At 42.9% G+C, this 22008-nt stretch overlaps 1 protein-coding gene across 1 annotated transcript; it reads left to right on the top strand.

The window, feature by feature from the left end:
- The first annotated feature begins 1708 nt into the window (after positions 1–1708).
- On the top strand, positions 1709–17082 carry ptger2a (prostaglandin E receptor 2a (subtype EP2)). The gene is made up of 3 exons (XM_061837200.1): positions 1709–1842; positions 6455–7377; positions 14580–17082. The coding sequence occupies exons 2-3, from the start codon at positions 6529–6531 to the stop codon at positions 14865–14867; spliced, it is 1137 nt and encodes a 378-aa protein (XP_061693184.1). The 5' UTR covers positions 1709–1842; positions 6455–6528; the 3' UTR covers positions 14868–17082.
- The last annotated feature ends 4926 nt before the right edge of the window (positions 17083–22008 follow it).

Genomic DNA, 22008 nt, shown 5'->3' with positions numbered 1-22008 from the left:
TTAATATCTTTCAAGTTTTAGCATGCAATACAACTGTGATGCGTGTACATATTACACACCGACGATTTTATAAACTCTACATATTGGGCACACTGTGTCTTAAATCAGAATTTTAGCATTTTGTATCACTGTCTAAAGTGTGTCCCAAGTGTGATCATGCACTTCCTCATTTTTAGTTCCCCTAAGGTGTAATTAATGCCGAAGTAGGCCATTAGCACATGACAGAGTGTACGCTTTGCACTTTTTTTCTTGTCAGCATGTCATCCCCGCACAAATCAGCAAAATTGACACTTAGCAAGATGTTTTTCTGTCAGGAACTGCTGTTGAGTGAAAGCTTCAAAAGCTTTATGCTTGGCCGACTGGTTCAACGGATAGTACAATGCTGTATATAAAAAAAAAAAGTTTCATTTTTCCATCCATCCATCCATCCATCCATTTTCTTAGTCGCTTATCTTCATGGGGGTCACGGGAGTGCTTGGGCCTAGCTGTCAAAGGGCAAGAGGCCGAGTACACCCTGAACTGGTCGCCAGCCAATCGCAGGGCACATGGAGACAAACAGCCGCACCCACAATCACACCTAGGGGCAATTTAGAGTATCCAATTAATGTGGCGTGTTTTTGGGATGTGGGAGGAAACCGGAGTTCCTGGAGAAAACCCACGCAGGCACAGGGAGAACACGCAAACTCCACACAGGCGGGGCCGGGATTGAACCCGGGACCTCAGAACTGTGAGGGCAACGCTTTCCAGCTTCTTCACCGTGTCACCCAAGATTCATTTAAATGTGTAAAATTCCTTATTAATGCAGCTGTTAGGGGGTAACAAAGTACAAATCATTTCATGCTATAGTTATTTTTTTTGGCTCAGCTGGAAAGTGTTGGCCTCACAGTTCTGAGGTCCCAGGTTTGATCCCAGACCCACCTGTGTGGAATTTCCAATGTTCTTCCCGTGCCTGCGTGGGTTTCCTCCGGGCGCTCCAGTTTCCTCCCACATCCCCAAAACACGCAACATTAATTGGAGACTCTAAAGTGCCCCGAGGAGTGATTGTGAGTGCGACTGTTGTCTGTCTCCAGTTAAGGGTGCCCCCCCCTCTCCTGCCGGTTGACAGCTGGGATAGGCTCCAGCACTCCCCGCGAGGTTAAGCGGCTAAGAAAATGGATGGATGGACTTTTTTTGAGGGAGGAGGAGGGGCGGGTTACTTCATTTACAACTTTTTATTTTTATTTGAAAACAGATATCTGTCGTCTGTACTCCTTACTTTTGTCAAAAATAAACTACTTCCTTACTTTTCTCCTACTATTGTACTAATACTTTTTCCTATCTCTGTCGATGATGACATTTTTAGTTATTCCAAGGCATCAAAACGGCGTATAATTGACAATTAAATTTTTTAAAAAAAATAACTTTTTACTTTTGGTTGTCGTGTACTTTTTTTTTGTACTTTGCAAATGAATGTAAGCAATACTTTTTACCTCATGTTTAGATTAGGGTTAGGGTTATTCATACAGAAGTACCTGCTATCTGTGATTAATGCGAGTGTACCGATAAAGTCTTCAGTTGAGTCTACCAAAAGTGTCCGCGCGTGATTGTTGTCGCTTTCTGGAAGTAAAGTACAGTACAATGAGTACAGCGCTGTATGCGGTTGAACTCGTCCTCACTTTTCGAGCTGTGCAGAAGTCGCAGCAGCGGGCGTGGTCGAGTCGCGTGACGTCACAGCCCCGCTCCCACCAGGCCGCGTCCCTTCTGTCGGCTCCTTCTCCATTTCGCTCCTTCCCCACGCGCGCGCGCGCACGGATCGCGTTTTTCTCCGCGGAGGGGACTGCACATGACGAAGAGGAGCGCCAGGTGATAACTTTTGTTTTCCTACGTTGGCTTTTTCTCCTCCATGTGCCCTTAGTTGAACTGAGCATGCTCGCTCTCTTTTGACGTGACTTTGGGGGGGAATTAAGATTCACTCACGTCCTAATGTTGTTTTGTAATTAGATTTCGCAATTCAGCATTCCTTAATTGTGCCCCCCCCCCCATTCAACACAATACCACAGGTCGATGATATTCAACAAGACGTATTTTTGATATTTTATTAGTTCTAAGTGTGACCAAAGTACAACAAGTCAAAATGTGATCTCGCACGTAATATGCCACAATTCCACTGCAACAATCGGAAAGGCACATTTTGGAGCTTAAAGAGGAACGTGTATGTTTCATTTTTGATACTTTTGATTTGGTGTAAAATATCTCCCCTCAAAACAAAAGAAGCGTTTCGACATACTGCCAAAACGTCTATTTTTGGCTCGCACAATAAGGAGAACTGATTTGGGTATTATATAGCATCCATTCTTAGTGGAACCAAACATTATCCAATGAGTCCAGCAAATGAGAACCAAATGTCTCTCGGGTAATTAAACTAAGATCTGAAACTCTTAAGCAGTCTTTCCCAACAAGAGCTCTTCTAGTGTGCCATGGAAAATTAATCAAATTTACCTTAACTGGTCAAAATATTATTGATTTACAACCCCAGAAATGACTTTTTTCATATATCTACTGCAGTGGCATTAAAAAAAAAAAAAAAAAAACGACAGATAACAAATAAATACTTTTCTGTTTGATGGCAGAAAGCGTACAATTAACTTGTGTATCCACTTTTTGTGGCACTTTTGTTTTTCAAATCTTGGCTCAATAAAGGTTGGGAATCACCGCTCTAAAGAACTTTAGTGAGCTCAATACGTACAATCATGGCTGCCAAACAGAGCTATCACCTTTGTAAACAACCAGCCATGAACCCCTAAAGACCTTGGGTGGTTTACAATGCCGGCTGGGGCTCGAGTACACTATAGGTACACACAGAGTGTAATATAAAACCTCCGAAGCGCCTTTGTTTCTTCGAGTGTACTTTCCTAAAGAGGTTGAAGGCGTATTAAGGAGCTCCAGGCGGTCTGGCGTCTGCTGACTGTCATTTAGCGGCCCACCTGGTCTGCAATTGAACGAGTTCGAGGAAAGGAGTCTGTTTGTCATGAACGGGAAAAAAAACAACATCAAATATTTATGACACGTGTGATCGCTGCGCCAAATAGTTGCGGTTTGAGCAGTCATTTTAAGTACATTTTTGTGGGGTTATGGATTACTTTTGTCTGTTAAAATTTTTAATTTCCAATGTGCAAAAGGTAGAGTGGCTGAATTTATATTTTGGTATTTAAAATAAATATTGATGCACTGTTTTTAGTGCATGTATTAATAATTGTTCTTGTTGCTGTTTGTTGGTCAAAGTTGTTTCTTGTGAACGAAAGAGGAGAATGCATTAGTTGCGCCTTGATTGTCTTGTACATTCGCCATTTAATGGACATTTCCCAAGAATTATACAGTACCATGTCAAAGCTTGAAGACCAGTGAGTATAAAATCAATTTAATGATGCAAGGTGATCCCAGATTTATTTGAATATAAAATCTATTTTTATAATACAAAGCAGGATTAATCCATTTAATGCAACAGTCGACATGATAAAAGAATGTGTGAAATATAATCAGATGTGTTTTGAAAATATGATGCAGTGTTTGCTGACAATATGCACGATTGACAACTGCATAGTATGCAGTTGTGGACATCCATCCATCCATCCATCCATCCATCCATCCATTTTCTTAGCTGCTTATCCTCACAAGAGTCGCATCCCAGCTTTCAACAGGCAGGAGGCGGGGTCCACCCTGAACAGGTTGCCAGCCAATTGCAGGGCACATTGAGACAAACAGACGCACTGACAATCACACCTAGGGGCAATTTAGAGTGTCCAATTAATGTTACACGTTTTTGGGATGTGGGAGGAAACCGGAGTGCCAGGAGAAACCCCACACAGGCAGGGGGAAAACATGCAAACTCCACACAGGTGGGGCCGGGAGCGAACCCCGGGTCCTCAGAACTGTGAGGCCAATGCTTTCCCGCTGCACAATTGAGAGTTACACAGTTTGTATTACTTGCCACCATTTGACAATGACAGTGTGCAATTTAGCTGGCTAGCTACGCCTAAACTTCCTTTCGTCTTGTGCCGTTAGGAGTCGCCACAGCGTATCATCCCAGATAAAAGCTCATACTTGTTTAGCATAGTTTTTATACCGGATGCCCTACCTGATGCAACCCCTCTTGGGGATTGGAGGCCCCCATGAGTAGCGAACTCACGACCCCTGGTTTACCAAACCAATGCTCTAACCACTGAGCTATGCCCCCCCACCCCACAGCTAGGATAGCTACGCCTACAAACCAGAAAACATCTTGGTGTTGTTGTTTAAATTTACAAACAAGACCGTGACGCCCATCTGCCGGCCAAGATAAGCCTGTTAGCTCTCGAGCGAGGTGGTGTGGCTAGCACCTCTCGTCGTGGTATGGAAAGCTGCGCGACAACCCGGTGGGAGAAATTCCATCCTCCGGAAGCGCCAAGCAAATATATTTACACAGTTTAAACATGTAGTAATAGGTAGGCTGGGAAAAGATGCTTGATGAAATAACATCTATTATTCAGTGGGGCATAGTTTCACCTCTTCAGAGCACACACCGTCAGTGTTTGAGAACGGAGACAACGGCTTGATTTTTCATGATTTTGAGTCCTCAATATATATACATTTTCTTAAAATTTAGGCAGAGGTGTTAATACCTGTGGTGTGTTGAATTTACAAGCAATATGCAACCTTTATCATTTGTACAGCCAATGTTTTAAGTATAATTTTATCATTATTAGCGACAACGTAAGGATAAAAATATGCTGACCTCAATATATTTGAACTTCAAAACAAGTAAGCCTTCACGCATCGAAGCTAAAAGACAAAGAATCGCTGATCGTAGCTGAAATGAACACTGGCGAGGTATGCAGAGGTCTCAATGGAGGATTATTTTTCCAGAAAATTGTGGTCACGCTGTGAGCACTGTATGGGAGGTCACAATACAGATAGGGTGAAAAACTGTTAACAAAATTATTTAAAAAAACAGCAAAAAAAAAAAAAAAACAGGACAAGTGGAACAATTTGCATAATGAGGAGTCTACTTTGTGGTTCATGAAGGAACAGATATTGTGATTCACGGGAGAGTCATTTCTATTAACACCACTGTGACTGATACACACAACACAGCTGGAGCTTGATTCAGATTCTCGGAAAAACTATAAACTACCTAATACATTTCTCAGTATACACAGAACTTTTTGTGGAAGTCATAGGTGGGATTTTTTTTTTTTTGTTTGTTTTTTTTTGCCTAAACCTGTTGTTTGCTTCTTTAGCATGAAGGCAGAAAAAATGGTGTCGTCATCCAAATTGGGGTTAGTTATTGAGTGGAGGTGAAAGTCCACGTCCAACCAGTCTGCTATGAGAAGTCATCAGGTGTGTCAAGGGAAATGATCAAATTTCACTTAATTGCGCCGAAAATTGTTTACTACAATAAAATGGTGGTGCCTTGAAATAGGAGTGACCCAGCTCACGACAACTATGTGCCATCGCAATTGCTGTTTTCCTACTTTGTCTTGTGAGCAAAATCTTGAGATACAAGAGCTGCATGGTTGCAGTGAACTCGACACACTGGATAATAAGCACTCATAGTTGAAGCTTACCGTCAAAGTAAACATAAAACAAAGAGACTTACGTGTTGCTTAGTCCAAACAACCAATTAGCTTTGCTTTAAGTCTGTTTAGGTTAATGCTAAAAAAAAAAAAAACAATAACAATGCAAAACACCGTGGACAGTAATAGTATCGGTGTCGCGTTACAACCCTAGAAACAATGTATATTTGAACAGAAACGGTGAAGTAACACATGTAGACTGATGATAAAACAATACTCAAAGGCTTTTTATCCTATGTGAAAAATAACAACTATTACTGCACTTTCATGAGTAAGTTGTGAATCTTTTCTGTGTGTGTCTCTATCATCGATATGATAACCCCCCCCCCCCACATACCACAGGGTGTAGCTCAATAGACATTGATTGGAAGGGAAAAAAAATGTAGCAAAACCAATTTTGATTCTTCACATTCTTTTTTAATAGTGTCATTATTGGATGTTTTTTTTAATCAGGTACAATGTCATAGAATGCTATTTTCCTCACGAAGAAAATCTTTACATATTTGAAAGATGGGAAAGATGACATTGATGGTATGAATGTTTTGAGTTACGAGTATGGTCAGGGAATGAGATGAAGCCATATTTCAAGGCACCACCCTATCTTTGTTCAGCTATTTATGTCAGCGATGTATTTTGATAGAGTGACCATTAAATATTCTTTCATTCAAAGGTACAAAATGAACGTGTGTCTCCACTTTGCTGACATTTTTTTTTTTCCGGTGTGCCTTGAGATCTTTTCTAAAAGGTTGGGAAACGCTCCTTCACTGATTGCAATCTTGCTCGTAACATGCCTCGACAATGTCATACAAAAGTGACGCCACGTCTGGATATTATCCCGCTCACATTGTCATATTTGTTTTCAGACATGATGGTTGCTGACAACGACTTGGTGAAATGTTTTTGACACCGTTTTGGAAAGGTAAAGACATTTTCCCAGATGACCTCGGCGCACTTTTCGAGCGCGATGGAACTGCCCGACGTCTGCCACAGCAAGCACCACATCGATTCCAGGAAGAGCCCCGCGATCAGCGCCATCATGTTCGCCGCGGGTCTCCTGGGCAACGTGGCCGCCCTGGTGATCCTGGAGATCCGGCGCCGGCGAGACCTGAAGGCCGCGGGCTGTCGACGACGTGCGCTTTTCCAAGTCCTCATCACGTCGCTGGTGGTCACCGACTTGGGCGGAACGTGTCTGGTCAGCCCGCTCGTGCAGCTGTCGTATTCGCACAACATCACCTTGGAGGGGATGTCGCCGAACACGCACGGGGTGTGCGCTTACTTTGGATTCAGCATGACCTTCTTCAGCTTGGCAACCATGTCTCTTCTCCTAACCATGGCTCTCGAGAGGTCCTTAGCTATCGGCTACCCCTACTTGTACAACCGTCACGTCACCAAAAAATTAGCCTACATCACAATTCCCGTGGTTTTTTTGGTCTCCAGTCTATTCTGTCTCCTCCCTTTTGTGGGATTTGGGAAATATGTACAATACTGCCCCGGCACGTGGTGCTTCATTGATATGAACTCAGAGTGGAAGAAACACAGAGTCTACGCCAACCTGTACGCCACCGTAATGTTAGTACTGGTGCTAGCCATAGTGGCGTGCAACGCCTTCGTGGTGTACCAGCTGCTGCGCATGTACCAGCGCCGTAGGAGGAACGGAGGCTCCGTCACGGCGAGCACGCGCTCCAAGAGCGAGCGCAGGCCCACGTCTATGGCGGAGGAGGTGGAGCATCTCATCCTGCTGGTCTTCATGACGATCATCTTCATCATCTGCACGCTGCCCCTTGTGGTAAGAGTAAACAAAAGTCCACCCGCCTTCCCAAAAGAGTAACAAAGTCCAATTCAAGGTGCTAAATGGTGCTAAATTCCCCTGCAAAACTTCCCCGTTCAAAAAAAACAAAACAGATTTTTCCCATTGAAATGAGAGGAACGACAATTCATCTCAAGACCAGGGTTAAACTATCCATCCATACATCCATTTTCTTTTCCGCTTATCCTCACGAGGGTCGCGGGGAGTGCTGGAGCCTATCCCAGCTGTCAACTGGCAGGAGGCGCGGTACACCTTGAACTGGTCGACAAACAATCGCAGGGCACACGGAGACAAACAGCCGCACTCACAATCGCACCTAGGGGCAATTTAGAGTGTCCAATTAATGTTGCATGTTTTGGGGATGTAGGACGAAACCGGAGTGCCCAGGGAAAACTCACGCATGCACGGGGAGAACATGCAAAGTCCACACGGGCGGGTCCGGGATTGAACCCGGGACCTCAGAACTGTGAGGCCTTTACGAGCGGAGCCACCGTGCCACCAGGGTTAAACTGAAGACAGACAAATACCATTTTTTTAAACCAAGTCACTAAGTCTTGCAGTTTTGATGAAAATGTGTTTTATGTTCATCAAGTATTGTTTGAAATCACCGCATCTTCTTGAACACGGCACACATTTCACTCAAATATAACTATTTTTTTTTTTTTTTAGGGGAGGGAGTGCGAACCTGTCATTAATGCCGTTTTAACATCCAACTTCATGTTTTTTTTCTAATAGTCCAGTCTCATATTTCTTCTAAAGGTAGCACAAGCCATTTCAGATTAAACTGTGGCGGGACAACTGAAGAGATGCATCACGTACTGTATTTGTTTTTAAAAAGTGAGGTTTCTTATTTGTGAAGAGAAGCTTCACAGCGTTATCTGCTCGCAGCCTGTGTCGGTTTTCATCCGCGTTGTATGCACAGAAAGTACCAACGAAATTGGATAGGGCAGACGTTCGAATGAGGGCCGAGGGCCGAGGGCCAGCAATCAACTGGAGGTTATCTAGGGTCTCCGAAGAAGCAGTGCATTAAATCCATCTTTTCAGCTAGTATTCAATACAAATACCAGTATTTAAATAAATGACCCCTGGTTTTACACAAACTCGCATTCATTAACTATGATTAAAAAGAAAAAAGAGGACTTGAGTTGTCTCCATGGAACGTACACGGAAGCGATTTCGGACACACTTGACCTTCGTTAACCTCTGTGACAGAGTTTTTTTTTTTTTTTTTTTTTAACACGCATTGTTCTCAAATGAGCCAACTTGGCATTATAAATACTTTTTGGTAATTTGAGATTGAGAAGAATAATTCCTCCCTGAAATGAAGCGATCGCCACACTGGCGAGTTTGTATTTTGGTTGGGCACCGTCCATCACGTTTAATTGCCGAAATCCATCGATCAATTCTGGTCTTTTCAGCTGGCATTCCATAGAATGACCCCTTTGAATATCCGAGCAGCTCTGTTTGACCGGCAATATGACGCCGTGAAAATGTTGATGTCTCGTGCACAAGCTCTGTAGACCAGACGGTCGATTTTGCCAAACCAAACTGTGTAACAACATAAAAAACACAATTTTCTGGCTGAGGTGTTATTTCCTTCTTTTAATTTCATACAGTAATACGATTTCTTGCACTTTTGTAAAAGATAAGGGCGTCGTGAAATGCATCTCACGCACATAGCGGGTGACGTCCAAACTGTGCGACCGAAAGCTCAACAGATCATTTTGCGTGGATCCCAAGATGCAAGAATCTTATGTAAACCTTGTTGCCATTGTGAAATGTACGTTAATATGATTATGATTATTATTAATTAAATATTAATATTAATCCTGGTAACTGGCTGCTTGGTTTTGATCCACTTCTGTTTAAAACTTAATTAACCTTTCTAACTGGCCCATTGCGGGACTGTAGGAAGTTTCTGTAAAGACTTCCACACAACTAGAAATGCATAATTTATGAAGAACGTTTTATATATGCTCGTGGCTTGAGCAATATGATACTACCGGTTATTTTGAGCTCACAGGATCGATCGTATTGCCTATTTCAGACAATCCAAAAACTGGGTTCTGCACAAAGATATTTTCGTATATTAGGCAAAATCTACATAGTCATAAAATTGAATTTGCGCTGTGATTAGGGGCAGAAGATGAGGCCACAGAGGACAGATTTTTTTTTTCCCCCCACAGATAGTTTTGCTAATGTATCTGCTACTCTCAGATCATACAAAAAAATTTTAACAAAAATGACAGCAATTGATTAATATTTTTCAGATTCTCTTTCAAGGGGAAACAGACATCACAGTATAGGAGTCCAATTTGTTTTCATCGTGGGGCACTGTCTGTCTACATTGTAGTTATGGTTGCACTCAGTGACTTGAGCCGGTTATAGCTATGAAAAGATGAATGTATAATTGCTTGGCATGAAATAGTATGGCTAAAATTACAGTTTGGTTGGAAGTTCACCGTTTGGTTTGTATGTGTTACACTACTAGGGGAACCAAATGGAAAACAATCTGCTTATCCTTTGTGTAAACAGTCAAATTTCATGACAAATTAAATGAAACACTAACCACTTGTACTACATCAGTAGTTTATAGGGCGGAACTGTCGGAAATGTTGGCTTATAAAAACTAATAATGAGGCCCCGAGTTTTGACACCAGTGCGAAAGTGGCCAATCGTCCAGACACTGGCAAAATGTATTATTTTGACCGCCAATGAAATGCAGAGAAACAACTATCAGCTGACTAAAGTTGCTGGACATTGTTCCCCTGTAACAACCCCCTGACCCCCCCAGAGAGATCAGCAGCAGGAATTTCAAAACCTGTGAACTCGTCATGGCTTCCATGGATTGTGTTTACGCGTGTGTTTTGAAGGGCTTTGGTACCACCAACCTTGAGCAATCTGTCATTCAATATTTAGCTGTGTATTTGTGGGGCTTATTGAACATTTTAGTAATACTACAACAACAAAGCATCACTTTCCCATAGTTCCAAGATTCTTTCGAGAAACATTCACTTGTATGTTATTTTCTCGCGAGCATTATGTATCTTTTCAGCAACTTCAATAAATAAATGATGTGAAGTTGTGAGGGCAAGGTGTGGAAAATGGTTAGAGAGTCTGCCTCACAGTTATGTGGTCCTGGGTTCAAATCCCAGCCCCGCCTGTGTAGAGTTTGCATGTTCTCCCCGTGCCTGTGTGGGTTTTCTACAGGCACTCCGGTTTCCTCCCACATCCTAAAATCATGCAACATTAAAGCCCAAGTGTCATCCCTATAAACATTCTCAAATAGATATTGTTATGAAAAATACATACGACATTCTTCACTTCAATGTCTATACGAAAAAATAAATGTGCTCGGAGAGCGCGTCATCCATGCGCAAAGTTGCAAAAGTGTCATTCTACGATATCCAAGTGGTCGCCATATTGGCTGCGTCCTCCGTCCGTGACGTCACCTGGACATTCTCCAATGAAAACACGTGGTGCACCCTAACGATGGGAGACTAACGTGTCCTTTCTGACACGGAAGCTCTTTTTGAAAAGGAGAACACCACAACCGAGTGAAGTTACTGGGGCAACATTACATTATTGTTTTGAGCCCTCGGGGGAATATTACACTATTGTTTCGAGCCATATTCAGATGATATGCGATCACGGCCAAACCGCATCCCCGTCCAATCCACTTCCGCGGCGGAGATGAGCCATCGCAGCCCATTGCAGCCGGCCGGTGTGGCTTATGGCGGAGCCGAGCGGTGCTGCTTTATGGGTTGTTCATAGACGGCACAGTACGCGATGAAAAACACAGTCGAGCCGGGGAGCTTTACTGCGCGCATGCGACTAAGTGAGGCATTCTTGGCTGGGTTCTTCAGAGCCGCCCCCATCCGCAAAGCCGGACGAGCAGCCTTCGCAGAAGCCGTGAACGCCGAACGCGGCGCCTCAGCCGGTGTGGCTGATTTTTGGCGCCGTGCTGGCATATAATGGAGCCGAGCCGTGCTGCTTTTAGGGGGATGTTCATTACCGCCGTAGTACTCGATGAACATTACTATGCGCACGCGGCTGAGTGAGACATTCTTGGCTTGGTTCTTCAGATTCGCCGCCGTCCACGCAGCAGCCCGACGTCGTCTGATGCTGATCTTTTGTTACGTTATGAGAGACCGATTACATGGTCCGCCCCAAACTATTATTTTTTTTAGTAGCTGTATACACACCGACCTTTTATTTGGAACCCATGAAGCTCTCGTCCTCTGCACCCGTGCAATCCATTTTTCGCGACGAACCGGGTCTCTTGGAAACTTATGAAGGGTAAATCAATTCTCCCGAGTGTTCAAGCAATGTCCAGCAATGCAATGAGCCAGCATTTTGGCCAACATGAATGAACAACGAGCGACCTTCCCAGAGGTAAAACTAATGGAAACAAACGAGTCCACTTGGGGGCGCCGCTGTCCTTTATGTCACTTCCTGCTTCTTCTCAAAAATAAATCCCTTGAGAGGATTTTCATGGTGGGAGTTACAAAAAGCTGTATACGTCATAATCATGTTTTGTGGTGAAAAAACGCATGGGCCCATATTGGCTGATTGGCCCGAATAACATACTAAATATCATCCATTTTATGACAGTAGCCCTTTAATTGGACGCTCTAAATTACCCATAGGTGTGATCGTTAGTGTTGGGTTAGGGTTAGTTTGTTTGTCTCGATATGCCCTGCGATTGGCTGGCAACCAGTTCAGGGTGTACCCCGCCTCCTGCCCGATGACAGCTGGGACGGCTCCAGCATTCCCACAACCCTTGTGAGGATAAGCAGCTAAGAAAACATTGCGTAGTTTGGTTCCGAGTGACTGACGATGTAGTGGTTGTAGTGGTGGATTCAGTTCTCACCTGGAGACGGTATGAATAGTAATCCAGTTCTAATGTACTGTGGCCACCAAACTAGTGTCTTTGTTCAATACAATGGTGAGTAACTTCACTGTTGTAAAACAGTAGAACCACTAAGATGAATTAAATTCAGTTAGGGAGCTCTTTTTAGGGAGGATTGTTTATTTAGTTTTTTGTTTTTTTTTGGTGGTTCCTTATGATTGTCGGCAGCCTGCAGTGGAAATACAAAGCAGATGGTTGAACTTCACTGGAGCACAAGGTGGACTTCCTGTATTCCAGTGTTCAAATTGAAGTCAAAACAACAGGCAAGATGTAACAAACTTTTCGGTTGAAACTGTGTTTTTGTTTTGTTTGTAAGGAAAAAGGCAAAGGCAAAAACCGAGTTTTGTTCCCTGAGTAAGGTGCACATCGGATATAAACTGAAAGTCCAATAACATAAAAAGTTGTCAGTGTCTTGGTCAAGTTTTTATTCTGTCCTAAAATAACAGAGTAACAGAAATACGCAACTGCGCGGATAGAAAGACAAAGGTTTAAAAAAAATGAGAATAAATACAAAATGCACATTTTAGATTCTCAACAAAGACCTTTAACCCCCCCCCCCCCACACACACACACACACTTTTTTTTAAAAAATGGTGTTTTGTCAACGATCTCAAAACTCAGCCCCTTCCTCCTCCACCTGTCAGGGCCGAGACTGTGGACCACCCAGGAAAAAACAAAACAAAATCACCAGATTAAAAGCATGATTTTGCACAAATAAAGTCATAATTTTATAAGAATTGCATAAAGGCTTCCTGTAATAATAGAGATTTTAATCTTGAAATATATAAGCTTTTAAAGTAAAAATACATAAATCAATAAATAAATGAAAAATTTTGTGGGAAGATGACACCTTCGCCGCTTCTCCTCATGAGGGTCGCGGGGAGTGCTGGAGCCTATCCCAGCTGTCAACGGGCAGGAGGCGGTGTACACCCTGAACTGGTTGCCAGCCAATCGCAGAGCAGACCGAGACAAACAGCCGCACTCAGAATCACACCTAGGGACAATTTAGAGTGTCCAAATAATGTTGCATGTTTTTGGAATGTGGGAAGAAACCGGAGTGCCCGGAGGAAATCCACGCAGGAACAGGGAGAACACGCAAACTTTACACAGGTGGGGCCGGGATCAAACCCTGGACCTCAGAACTGTGAGGCCAACGCTTTACCAGCTGAGCCACTGTGCTGCCCAAAATGACATCATTTGTCATAAATTGACAAGTGTAGTTTGTTCGGAAAATCTATTTACAATGATAAAATGTATTTATTCTATGTTTACTGTAACTTTTTTTTAAGTGCAAAAATCAAAAGAAGACTTCCGCACTCTGACATTGTGGTATTACTTTGCCGTGGGATGTAGCAAGATATTTGTGGTAGTTGCCATTATTGCCAAAATGCTTTTCCTGTCTCTTATTGATTAAAGGATTCACATTTCACCTTTTTTCCTCTTCTTTTCTCTGTGGCCCGAGAACGCCGTTGTAGTTTGCTGCAGTATTTACCAACCTTAACTGCGCTAACGTATACTGTATATTTTACATTAGCACCAAAAAATGTCACAAAGAGCAAACTGTATAACCTAAAATCTACTCACTGAATGTGAAATTGGGGCCAGTTCAGTTGAACACAGTTATTATTTTGTAGTTTCCATGGCAACCCGTGGATGCACAGGTTTATGGTACCGTCTTCATCTAGTGGGAGTACATTTAATGAATTGTTCTGCCGGTCACTGGGATAGGTAGATTTGCAAAATGACATCCATCCATCCATTTTCTTTGCCGCTTATCCTCACAAGGGTCAACAGGCATGCTGGAGCCTGTCCCAGCTATCAACAGGCAGGAGGCAGGGTACACCCTGAACTGATTGCCAGCCAATCTCAGAGCACATGGAGACAGACAACAGTGCACTCACAATCACATCTACGGGGAATTTTAGAGTGACCAATTAATGTTGCATTTTTGGGGGGATGTGGGAGGAAACCGGAGTGCCCGGAGGAAACCCACGCAGGCACGGGGAGAACTTGTAAACTTCACACAGGTGGGGCCGTGATCAAATCCGGGACCTCAGAACTGTGAGGCCAACGCTTTACCAGCTGACCCACTGTGCTGCCCAAAATGACATCATTTGTCATAAATTATTATTACTTTTCACAACATTTAGGTGAAATCAGATCATTTCCCGTGTCACACTTAATTCTCAAATGTGTGAATACTGATATATTGTTAAAAACCTTATCTACTTGCCAGCTAATCCAACACCCTACTTTCATTTCATTTCAGATCCGCGTGTACATCAATTCGGTGGGGGTCCGCAGCGAGTCGCACCCCCTGGATCTGATCGCGCTGCGTTTTATCTCGGTCAACTCCATCATCGACCCGTGGGTCTTCATCCTCCTCTCTCCCGGCGTGCTGCACTTTTGCTGGGCCTCCGTCTGCCGATTTCCCCGAAGAAGTCTGAAGGCTTCTCCTCTCAAATTGCCGGATGCCAAAGACATTCGGGCAAACGTAGAGCTGTCGCGCACACAACTGGAGTACAAAGAGTCATTTGCACCTCGACAAAATGTATGACGACTAACAAAAAAAAAAAAATATTTTTTAAATTATTTGATAGTTCTATTTATTTTTGCTCTCAAAAAGGCACATAGTTGGATCCTCTCGCTAATCACATGAGGCGCAGCAGTTTTGGCCGTGTTATCTATTTTTGGGCAGTTCCTTTTTTATCAGCTGCTTGCAGCTCCTTATCATTCATTTCCGGGTTGTTTTCATACTACTTGTAGTCCAGATATTGTATGGCCACACGTGTGTATTCTATCGAGCTATGTGCTCTTCCAAACAATGATACAGTTGAAAGAAAGTCCAACAAAGTCGTCGTTGTAAAAAAGAATACTATTTCAGGTCGCCATCTAGGTCTTGTTGTTAGGTACAATTCATTGATAGTGTTTCATTGTCTGTATTTGGCATGTCCTGGCATGTTGGTAGTCCTTGAATGTACCTCACCCCCAGCCAAAGTGAAAATGTTTGTTTTTCCTTCCCTCCCAGCAACAGCTACTAATGGCCACGTGGTCTACTTTGCCATTGCAATTTCCTAACACTGACTTGTGTGTAAATGCCCCAAAGTGAGTCAAAAGACAGTTTCTGTGTAAAAAAAAAAAAAAAAAAAAAAGTGCTGGTGAGCACGTTGATTTGTCCTTGTGTGTTGTCGAGTCTTTTTGCGCTAGCGTGTTATTTGTGCGAGTATTAATCTAATACGAGTGATGAGTCTCATAAGAATGTGGTTTGTTTGTGTTGAGTAATTTAACTACTGAATATTGTCTTTGATGTACCATGGGTTTATGATTGTGTACTTGCTAGATGTTGATGCTTTATGGTCTTGCCCGTTTTGTTTTGAGTGCTTTGCCGTCTCTTTACGTCATCTATGCAAAATTACTGACCTTTTTTTTCATTGGTGGATAAACCTTCATTGGTGCAAAGAGATGGCACATCCTCACGCCAACACTACATCTATTGATATATGTTCTCAGGTGCTTAAAGCAGATACTTCTGTTATTTTCTTACTTAGTGTGCTTGTCACGTGTGTGTTCCAGCAGTTTGTGCGTGCATGTGTGTGTGGTTATGGAGCAAATGTCCAAGTTTTGTCACCACTTTCTCTCTAATTTAGCAGGACACTGACACTTTATTTTGCCATTTCAAAGTCGATAAGGAATTGACCCCTCTGTGGATATTGCGCAATCCGCGTCACTGACCAATCAGAGGCCAGAGATCTGCATAGACCAAAGCCCGTTTTTGCTCCCGCCATTTTCTCAGACAACATTGCATGGTCCAGTATAGGTTTAGTTAGCGTTTTATTGCGTATTTGGGTTATTTAACAAAAAATATGGTTAAGAGGTGTAGTCACGGACTTTGTAATAGTGACGACAGGTATCCTGAAAGGCTAGTTGGTGGAGTTCGATTCGTACCCTTTCCAAAACCGAAGACCCAGTACGAAAAATGCCTTCGATGGATCAAACTTTGTGGAAGACCGCATCATCAACTAAATCCATCTAATATCAACCGGAACACATATGTTTGCACGAAGGTATGCCCTATATTTGATTTTCAATACATGTCTCGTACAAATGAATTCGAAGTTCTTCGCTAGCATAACACTGCTGCGTGTGAACGATTGACACACTTATTCTTTGTTGAGCGATATTTAGCGATGATCGGACTGCACAAACGTATTGATATCTTGCTGGCTCGCGGCCAGAAGCTTAACCAGACTGTGTTTGCACGAAGATATGCCCTAAATTTGATTTTTAATACACGTCTCGTATAAATGAATGAGACGTTCTCCGCTAGCATGACATTGCTACGTGTGAATGATTGAATGAAATCAGAAGCATGGCGTCTTTCTCAGTTAAGAATGTATTGTATTTAGAATCTATAATTAACTTCAGGAGGCGTGGTTAAGTGCTCTGTACTGAGGGGTCAATTAGGAAATGCCCCACCTCAACCAAACAAGAAGTTGTTTTTATTTTTATTTTTTACAAACATCATGTTTTTCTTAACATTTAATTAATTTCCTAGAAATAATACAATTCTACAAATATTAGGTTGTTGCATTTCAGGCTTATGAAGGGCTGTGTATGAAATGTACATTCCAGTAATTAAAAATGCTCAAACGCAACGCTACATAAATGTTGATGTAACGTGGAAGTCTTGTGCCATGTGATTACGTCATTACTTACTGTAGATGAACGCGAGCTCGCTGATTGCGCCTGTGTGTCATCCAGTAAATATTTGGTCCAACCTGCTTTGTTGCCCTTTTCTCACACACACTCAAATTGATTCCATATTGTGAAGTTACAGTTGAAGCGGCCTCAATTCCACATATGCAAATGTTAGTTTTCACAAATAACAGGACAATGAATGGGTTCTGTTTGCTTTTATTCCTCCCTGCAGTCCATTTGCAGTCCCTGGAAAGTGAAGTTAAACATCAAAGAGTTCTGTTAACAACCTTGCTAAATTTGACTGATTAAAAAAATGGTCAAATATATAAGACGGAGCTTCAAAACTGGGGTAAATGGAAGTCATTCTCCATTCTCAAATGCTGTGGGTGTCTCCAATGAATGCACACCTTCCTCAAATACCAATGCCACAACACGGAAGAAGGACTAACATCTTTTTAAACACTACACATAACGGTCGAGCCACAAAAAAAATACTGTATGTCTACTTAAAGCCTCCAGTGTCATGAGCAAGGCTTGGGCACTACCAGGAGGGGCGTGGCCAGGCCGCTACTCAAAACGGTGTCATCTCTGAGTCCGCTGGGTCCATGTCTGGCCAGTTCATTCTATCACACACACATCCCAGTGGTGCGGAGGCGAACCCAAATGCAGGACTCCCAGGCAAAGGCATAATGTACAGTGGGTTTTAGTCTTAACTAAAGAGATGCACAATTACACGGTCCAAGAAAGCAGGATCCAAAAAACGAGAAACAGGGTTCGATGACAACGAAGCTAAGTAACCCGGGATGCGGTGAAGCATACTCACTAACACAAAGCAACGAACTGGCAAACGCTAGTGACAAAACACCAACCTAAATACTTGGTCTAGTCACAGCGCCTCATGCGAAACAGCTGTGACCTATGACAGGCGTCAGAGATGACACCGCTCCGAGCAGCAGCCCGGCCTCGCCCTTCATGGTAGTGCCCAAGCCTTGCTCATGACATCCAGTAGCTGGAATATATCCCACCAGGTATGTCACGCACTCACGGTCAACAACGAGGGTCTCTAAGGGTGAACTATTGAACGGGAAGATGCATTTTCAGGGTGTGGACAAAGCCAGTTAGCTGACTGCACGCTGATGCAAGACAATTAAAACCTCAAACGGTGAAAAAGATCTTCACGCAATATCTCCACATTTCAAGTGTAGCTCTTAAATCCGACTGTGGGTCTTGATCTTGGGCAACATTTCTCTGCTATGTTGCACTGCACTTTTAGCTCATTTTGCTTTGACGTTTATAAGTTGATGGATTCTAATTCTCACTCCTTTCTTCTCGCGATCCTTCCCTCCTTCATCTTCCGCAGCCATTAGCCGGGCAAAGTGAGATAATACCATTTATCGAGAATTATGTTCCCAGATAGGAGACATTAAATGCCAGTACCAATTTGCATCTCCATTTCCCCTTGACACCCCCACCCCCTCACCGCCACCATCCTTTTAGTGCATTTCAATTTTCATCCCGTAACAAACAAAGTGGACCCCGAGGCAACAAACACTGTTACTTCTCAACACTGGCCACCGAAATGTAAATCAACACACACCATTTGAGTAAATGTTTTTTGTTCCTATAGTCCACCCCCTATGACCTATAATGCGTCCTGCATGCGTACTACCGCACAAATAAATAATTGGTATCCTCCAAAGTGGCCGGGAACCAGAAACACGAGCGACCTAATTGAGTTTATGCAACACAATTGATTTGGTGATTAATTAGCATTGTCCATTTAATCGGATCATCTCCGAAATCGGCGGAAGGAAGGAGATGACGTGTTTGAAGTCTTGCTTTCTCTTGGCTCTTTAAGAGAAAATGGGTCTTGTCCAGATTCTTTAGCAGGTCAGAGGTTAAACAAAACGGGCAGTCAGTCACGGGTCACGGGGTCATCGGCCACAGCAGAAAAACAACTGTTGGGGGGAGGACAAGTAAGGAAAATTGGCCCATTCGTGCTGTGGCTTCATTGAGAGGGACATGCAAACATTTGTATGCATTCTTATTTTTGATCTGGCAAATGTGCTCTGTGCCATTTGATTGGATGTTTGATTTCAAGTTGATTATGTTTAGTTTCTTAAATAGATTTAATACAATCATTCTTTTTGTTCTGACGGCCACTTGCATTATCTCTGCTGACTTTATGGCCAGAAATGCTAATTACAATGTCAGAGCTGAGCCAAGATGTGTTCAAGCTCCATTTTGAAATGAACTCATCAGCTTCATCTTTAATGAGGGAACATTCCACTGATCATACATTTTACAGCAGCTACATTTCTCACAAAATCACACTAATTAAATGCTGTAATGTCAACTGAATAAATAAAGATTATTTAAAGCTTTATTTAAATAAGGGTGATGTGCCCTCTCCATGTTGGGGATGAGATCCTCCCCCAAGTGGAGGAGTTCAAGTATCTTGGGGTCTTGTTCACGAGTAGAGAGAGGGTGAGAAGCTCGGTCATCCGGTAGGGGCTCAGCGTCGAGCCGCTGCTCCCCCGCATTGAGAGGAGCCAGATCAGGTGGCTGGGGCATCTGATCCGGATGCCTACCGGACGCCTCCCTGGTGAGGTGTCTCGGGCATGTCTCACCGGAAAGAGACCCAGAGGACGACCCAGGACACGCTGGAGAGACTACGTCTCTCTGTTGGCTTGGGAACTCCTCGGGATCCCTCCGGAAGAGCAGGACGAAGTGGCTGGGGAAAGGGAAGTCTGGGTATCCCTGCTGAAGCTACTTCCCCCGCGACCCGACCCCGCAAAGCGGTAGATAAAGGTTGGATGGCTAAAGGTTTATCCAACTCTCCTACACGATGCTGAAACGTCTCTGCCCGGTGACTTTATTTTCCATTGAGTACAATGAATTTCAATTTAAAAAACTGATTAATTGACCGATTGTGTTCCAGGGGCTTCCCGGCAGGTGGGAACCATCTTGGTCAAATCAAATGGACGTTGCTAAATGCCCATCTGTTAGAAAACCATCGACGGCACACAAACGCAGCACGTCTGTGTTTATAAAAAAATCTGCCTTGAAATAAAAATGTTTTATATGTCATTGTAAATATTTCTTCAGACAGCATGTATAGAATAAATGTTTGAGGAATATGATTACAGTGACACTTTGTTTAAAATGATGTTTGAAGAAAAATTATGTCCAAAATACTACTAATAAAATCTAATCAGATATGATTGCTATGCAGCAATTTATCATTTGAGGAATTGTATGTCATACTGTAGAGATGGCTCCAGCAGAACTGCTTTGCACAACACTTGCCAGCAAATATCAAAACATTAACAAAGCTTTATTGACATGAACGATGTGAAATATACAAGACAAAAAGATTAGTGTCAGATAATGTGGGAGAGTTGTCGAGTCAGCAATGTATTGCGTAATAACCACTGATCCGAGGACATGATACACTTTGACACAATTTCATTTTGTGATCATTTATGAGCCGGACACAATTTCATTTTGCAATCATTTATGAGCCGATGCGTATAATTTAAATGAGAAAAATCCCATGGCACAGCACCAAACAAAAGTGTCAAAATAGTAAAACCTGTGGACTGAAATAATGATGATCTCTCAGTCCACTCACAAATTTACTTAACTTGCGCATGCCATAACTTATTCTGTTGTGTGGTGGGTAAACGGGTTTATTGCACCTTCTGCCATCTAGTGGAAGACGTTCTGGATATGAATATAAATTGCTGGAGTAGACACATGAACACAGAATAAGAAAATAATGAACAATCTGTTCCAAAATCTACTCCAAGGAGTTGGACAAGGTTCTGTGTCGCTACCCGGTTGCACATTCTTGAGTGCATGTGGGTGCGTGTTCATGGAAGGCCTGTCAGAACTAGTTCCAAGTACCTGGTAAACGAAGACTCCCAGCAGAGCCTGGAGCGATCCAGCATTAATCCCATGACTCGTGACCAGATACTAAATTTCCCAAAAGGTGTGGTTTAGGATTATACACCTCGATATTGTCGATGAATCGACCTCACTGGGGTTACAGATGAGCTGGAGTCTATCCTACCTGACTTTGGACAAGAGGCGGGGGTACACCCTGGACTGGTTGCCAGCCACGGTTGGCAATTTTGAGTCTTTGATAAACTTAACCAGGGAAAATGTGGGAGGAGGGCAGGGCCCGAAGAAAACCCATCCAAGCGCAGTAAATTTAAAAAAAAATTCTGTCGCACCTGTGAGAGGCTGTTAGTAGTATATGTGAGTTTAAAAACAAAAAAGCAGTAGGATGATGGGATTACCAAGTGAATGAAATATGGTCAGGCACTTCTCCCATTTATAGTGGGGAACACAGGAGAAATTACAGAGGAGGAACACTACGCTAAATACACAGTTTACATTGTAATGGGGGGCTTTTTCTTATCAGGAAGTAACAGATTTTATGTCAGTATTTATAAACTTCATTGAACGCACAGGATGACCTGGTTACATAAGAAGAGCGTTTCAATTATGTCTGTCTAAGCGTATTTCAGTGGTGTTAATGAAACCGCTTCTGTGATGCACATGAAGGCCTATGAGTGGTGTGTATGAGAACATTTTCGTATTGTGTATGAGTATTTCAGTTGTGTGGAAAAGCATTTGGGGGAAGTCATGTTAAGCATTTCAATAGTGTCCCTGACAGCATTTAAGTCGTGTGTGTGAACAAAATTTAAAAAATTGTAGTGTGTGTGAGAGCTTTTCAGTAGTGCCTGTGAGGATTTCAGTCACGCAACTGAACAGTGTTTCAATTCTTTGTTTGAGAGAATTTCAGTAGTGTGTGTAATAGTGTGGAGAGCGTTTCGAGAGTTTCGGCAGTCCGTATCAGAATTCAAGGTCATCCTGAATTACATCCAGGGGGCCTCTCATACACATGCATTCACACAGCCGTCTCTGTGGAATCAAGCGCATTCCCGAAGCAGAAAAATGTTCACCAAGTTATTCATGAGAAGACAAAGGGA

The sequence above is a fragment of the Syngnathoides biaculeatus genome, chromosome 2 (genome assembly GCF_019802595.1).
Source record: "Syngnathoides biaculeatus isolate LvHL_M chromosome 2, ASM1980259v1, whole genome shotgun sequence".
Classification (NCBI taxonomy): Eukaryota; Metazoa; Chordata; class Actinopteri; order Syngnathiformes; family Syngnathidae; genus Syngnathoides; species Syngnathoides biaculeatus.
Note: the sequence above shows the minus strand (reverse complement) of the source record. Positions and strands in the feature narration are given on the sequence as shown.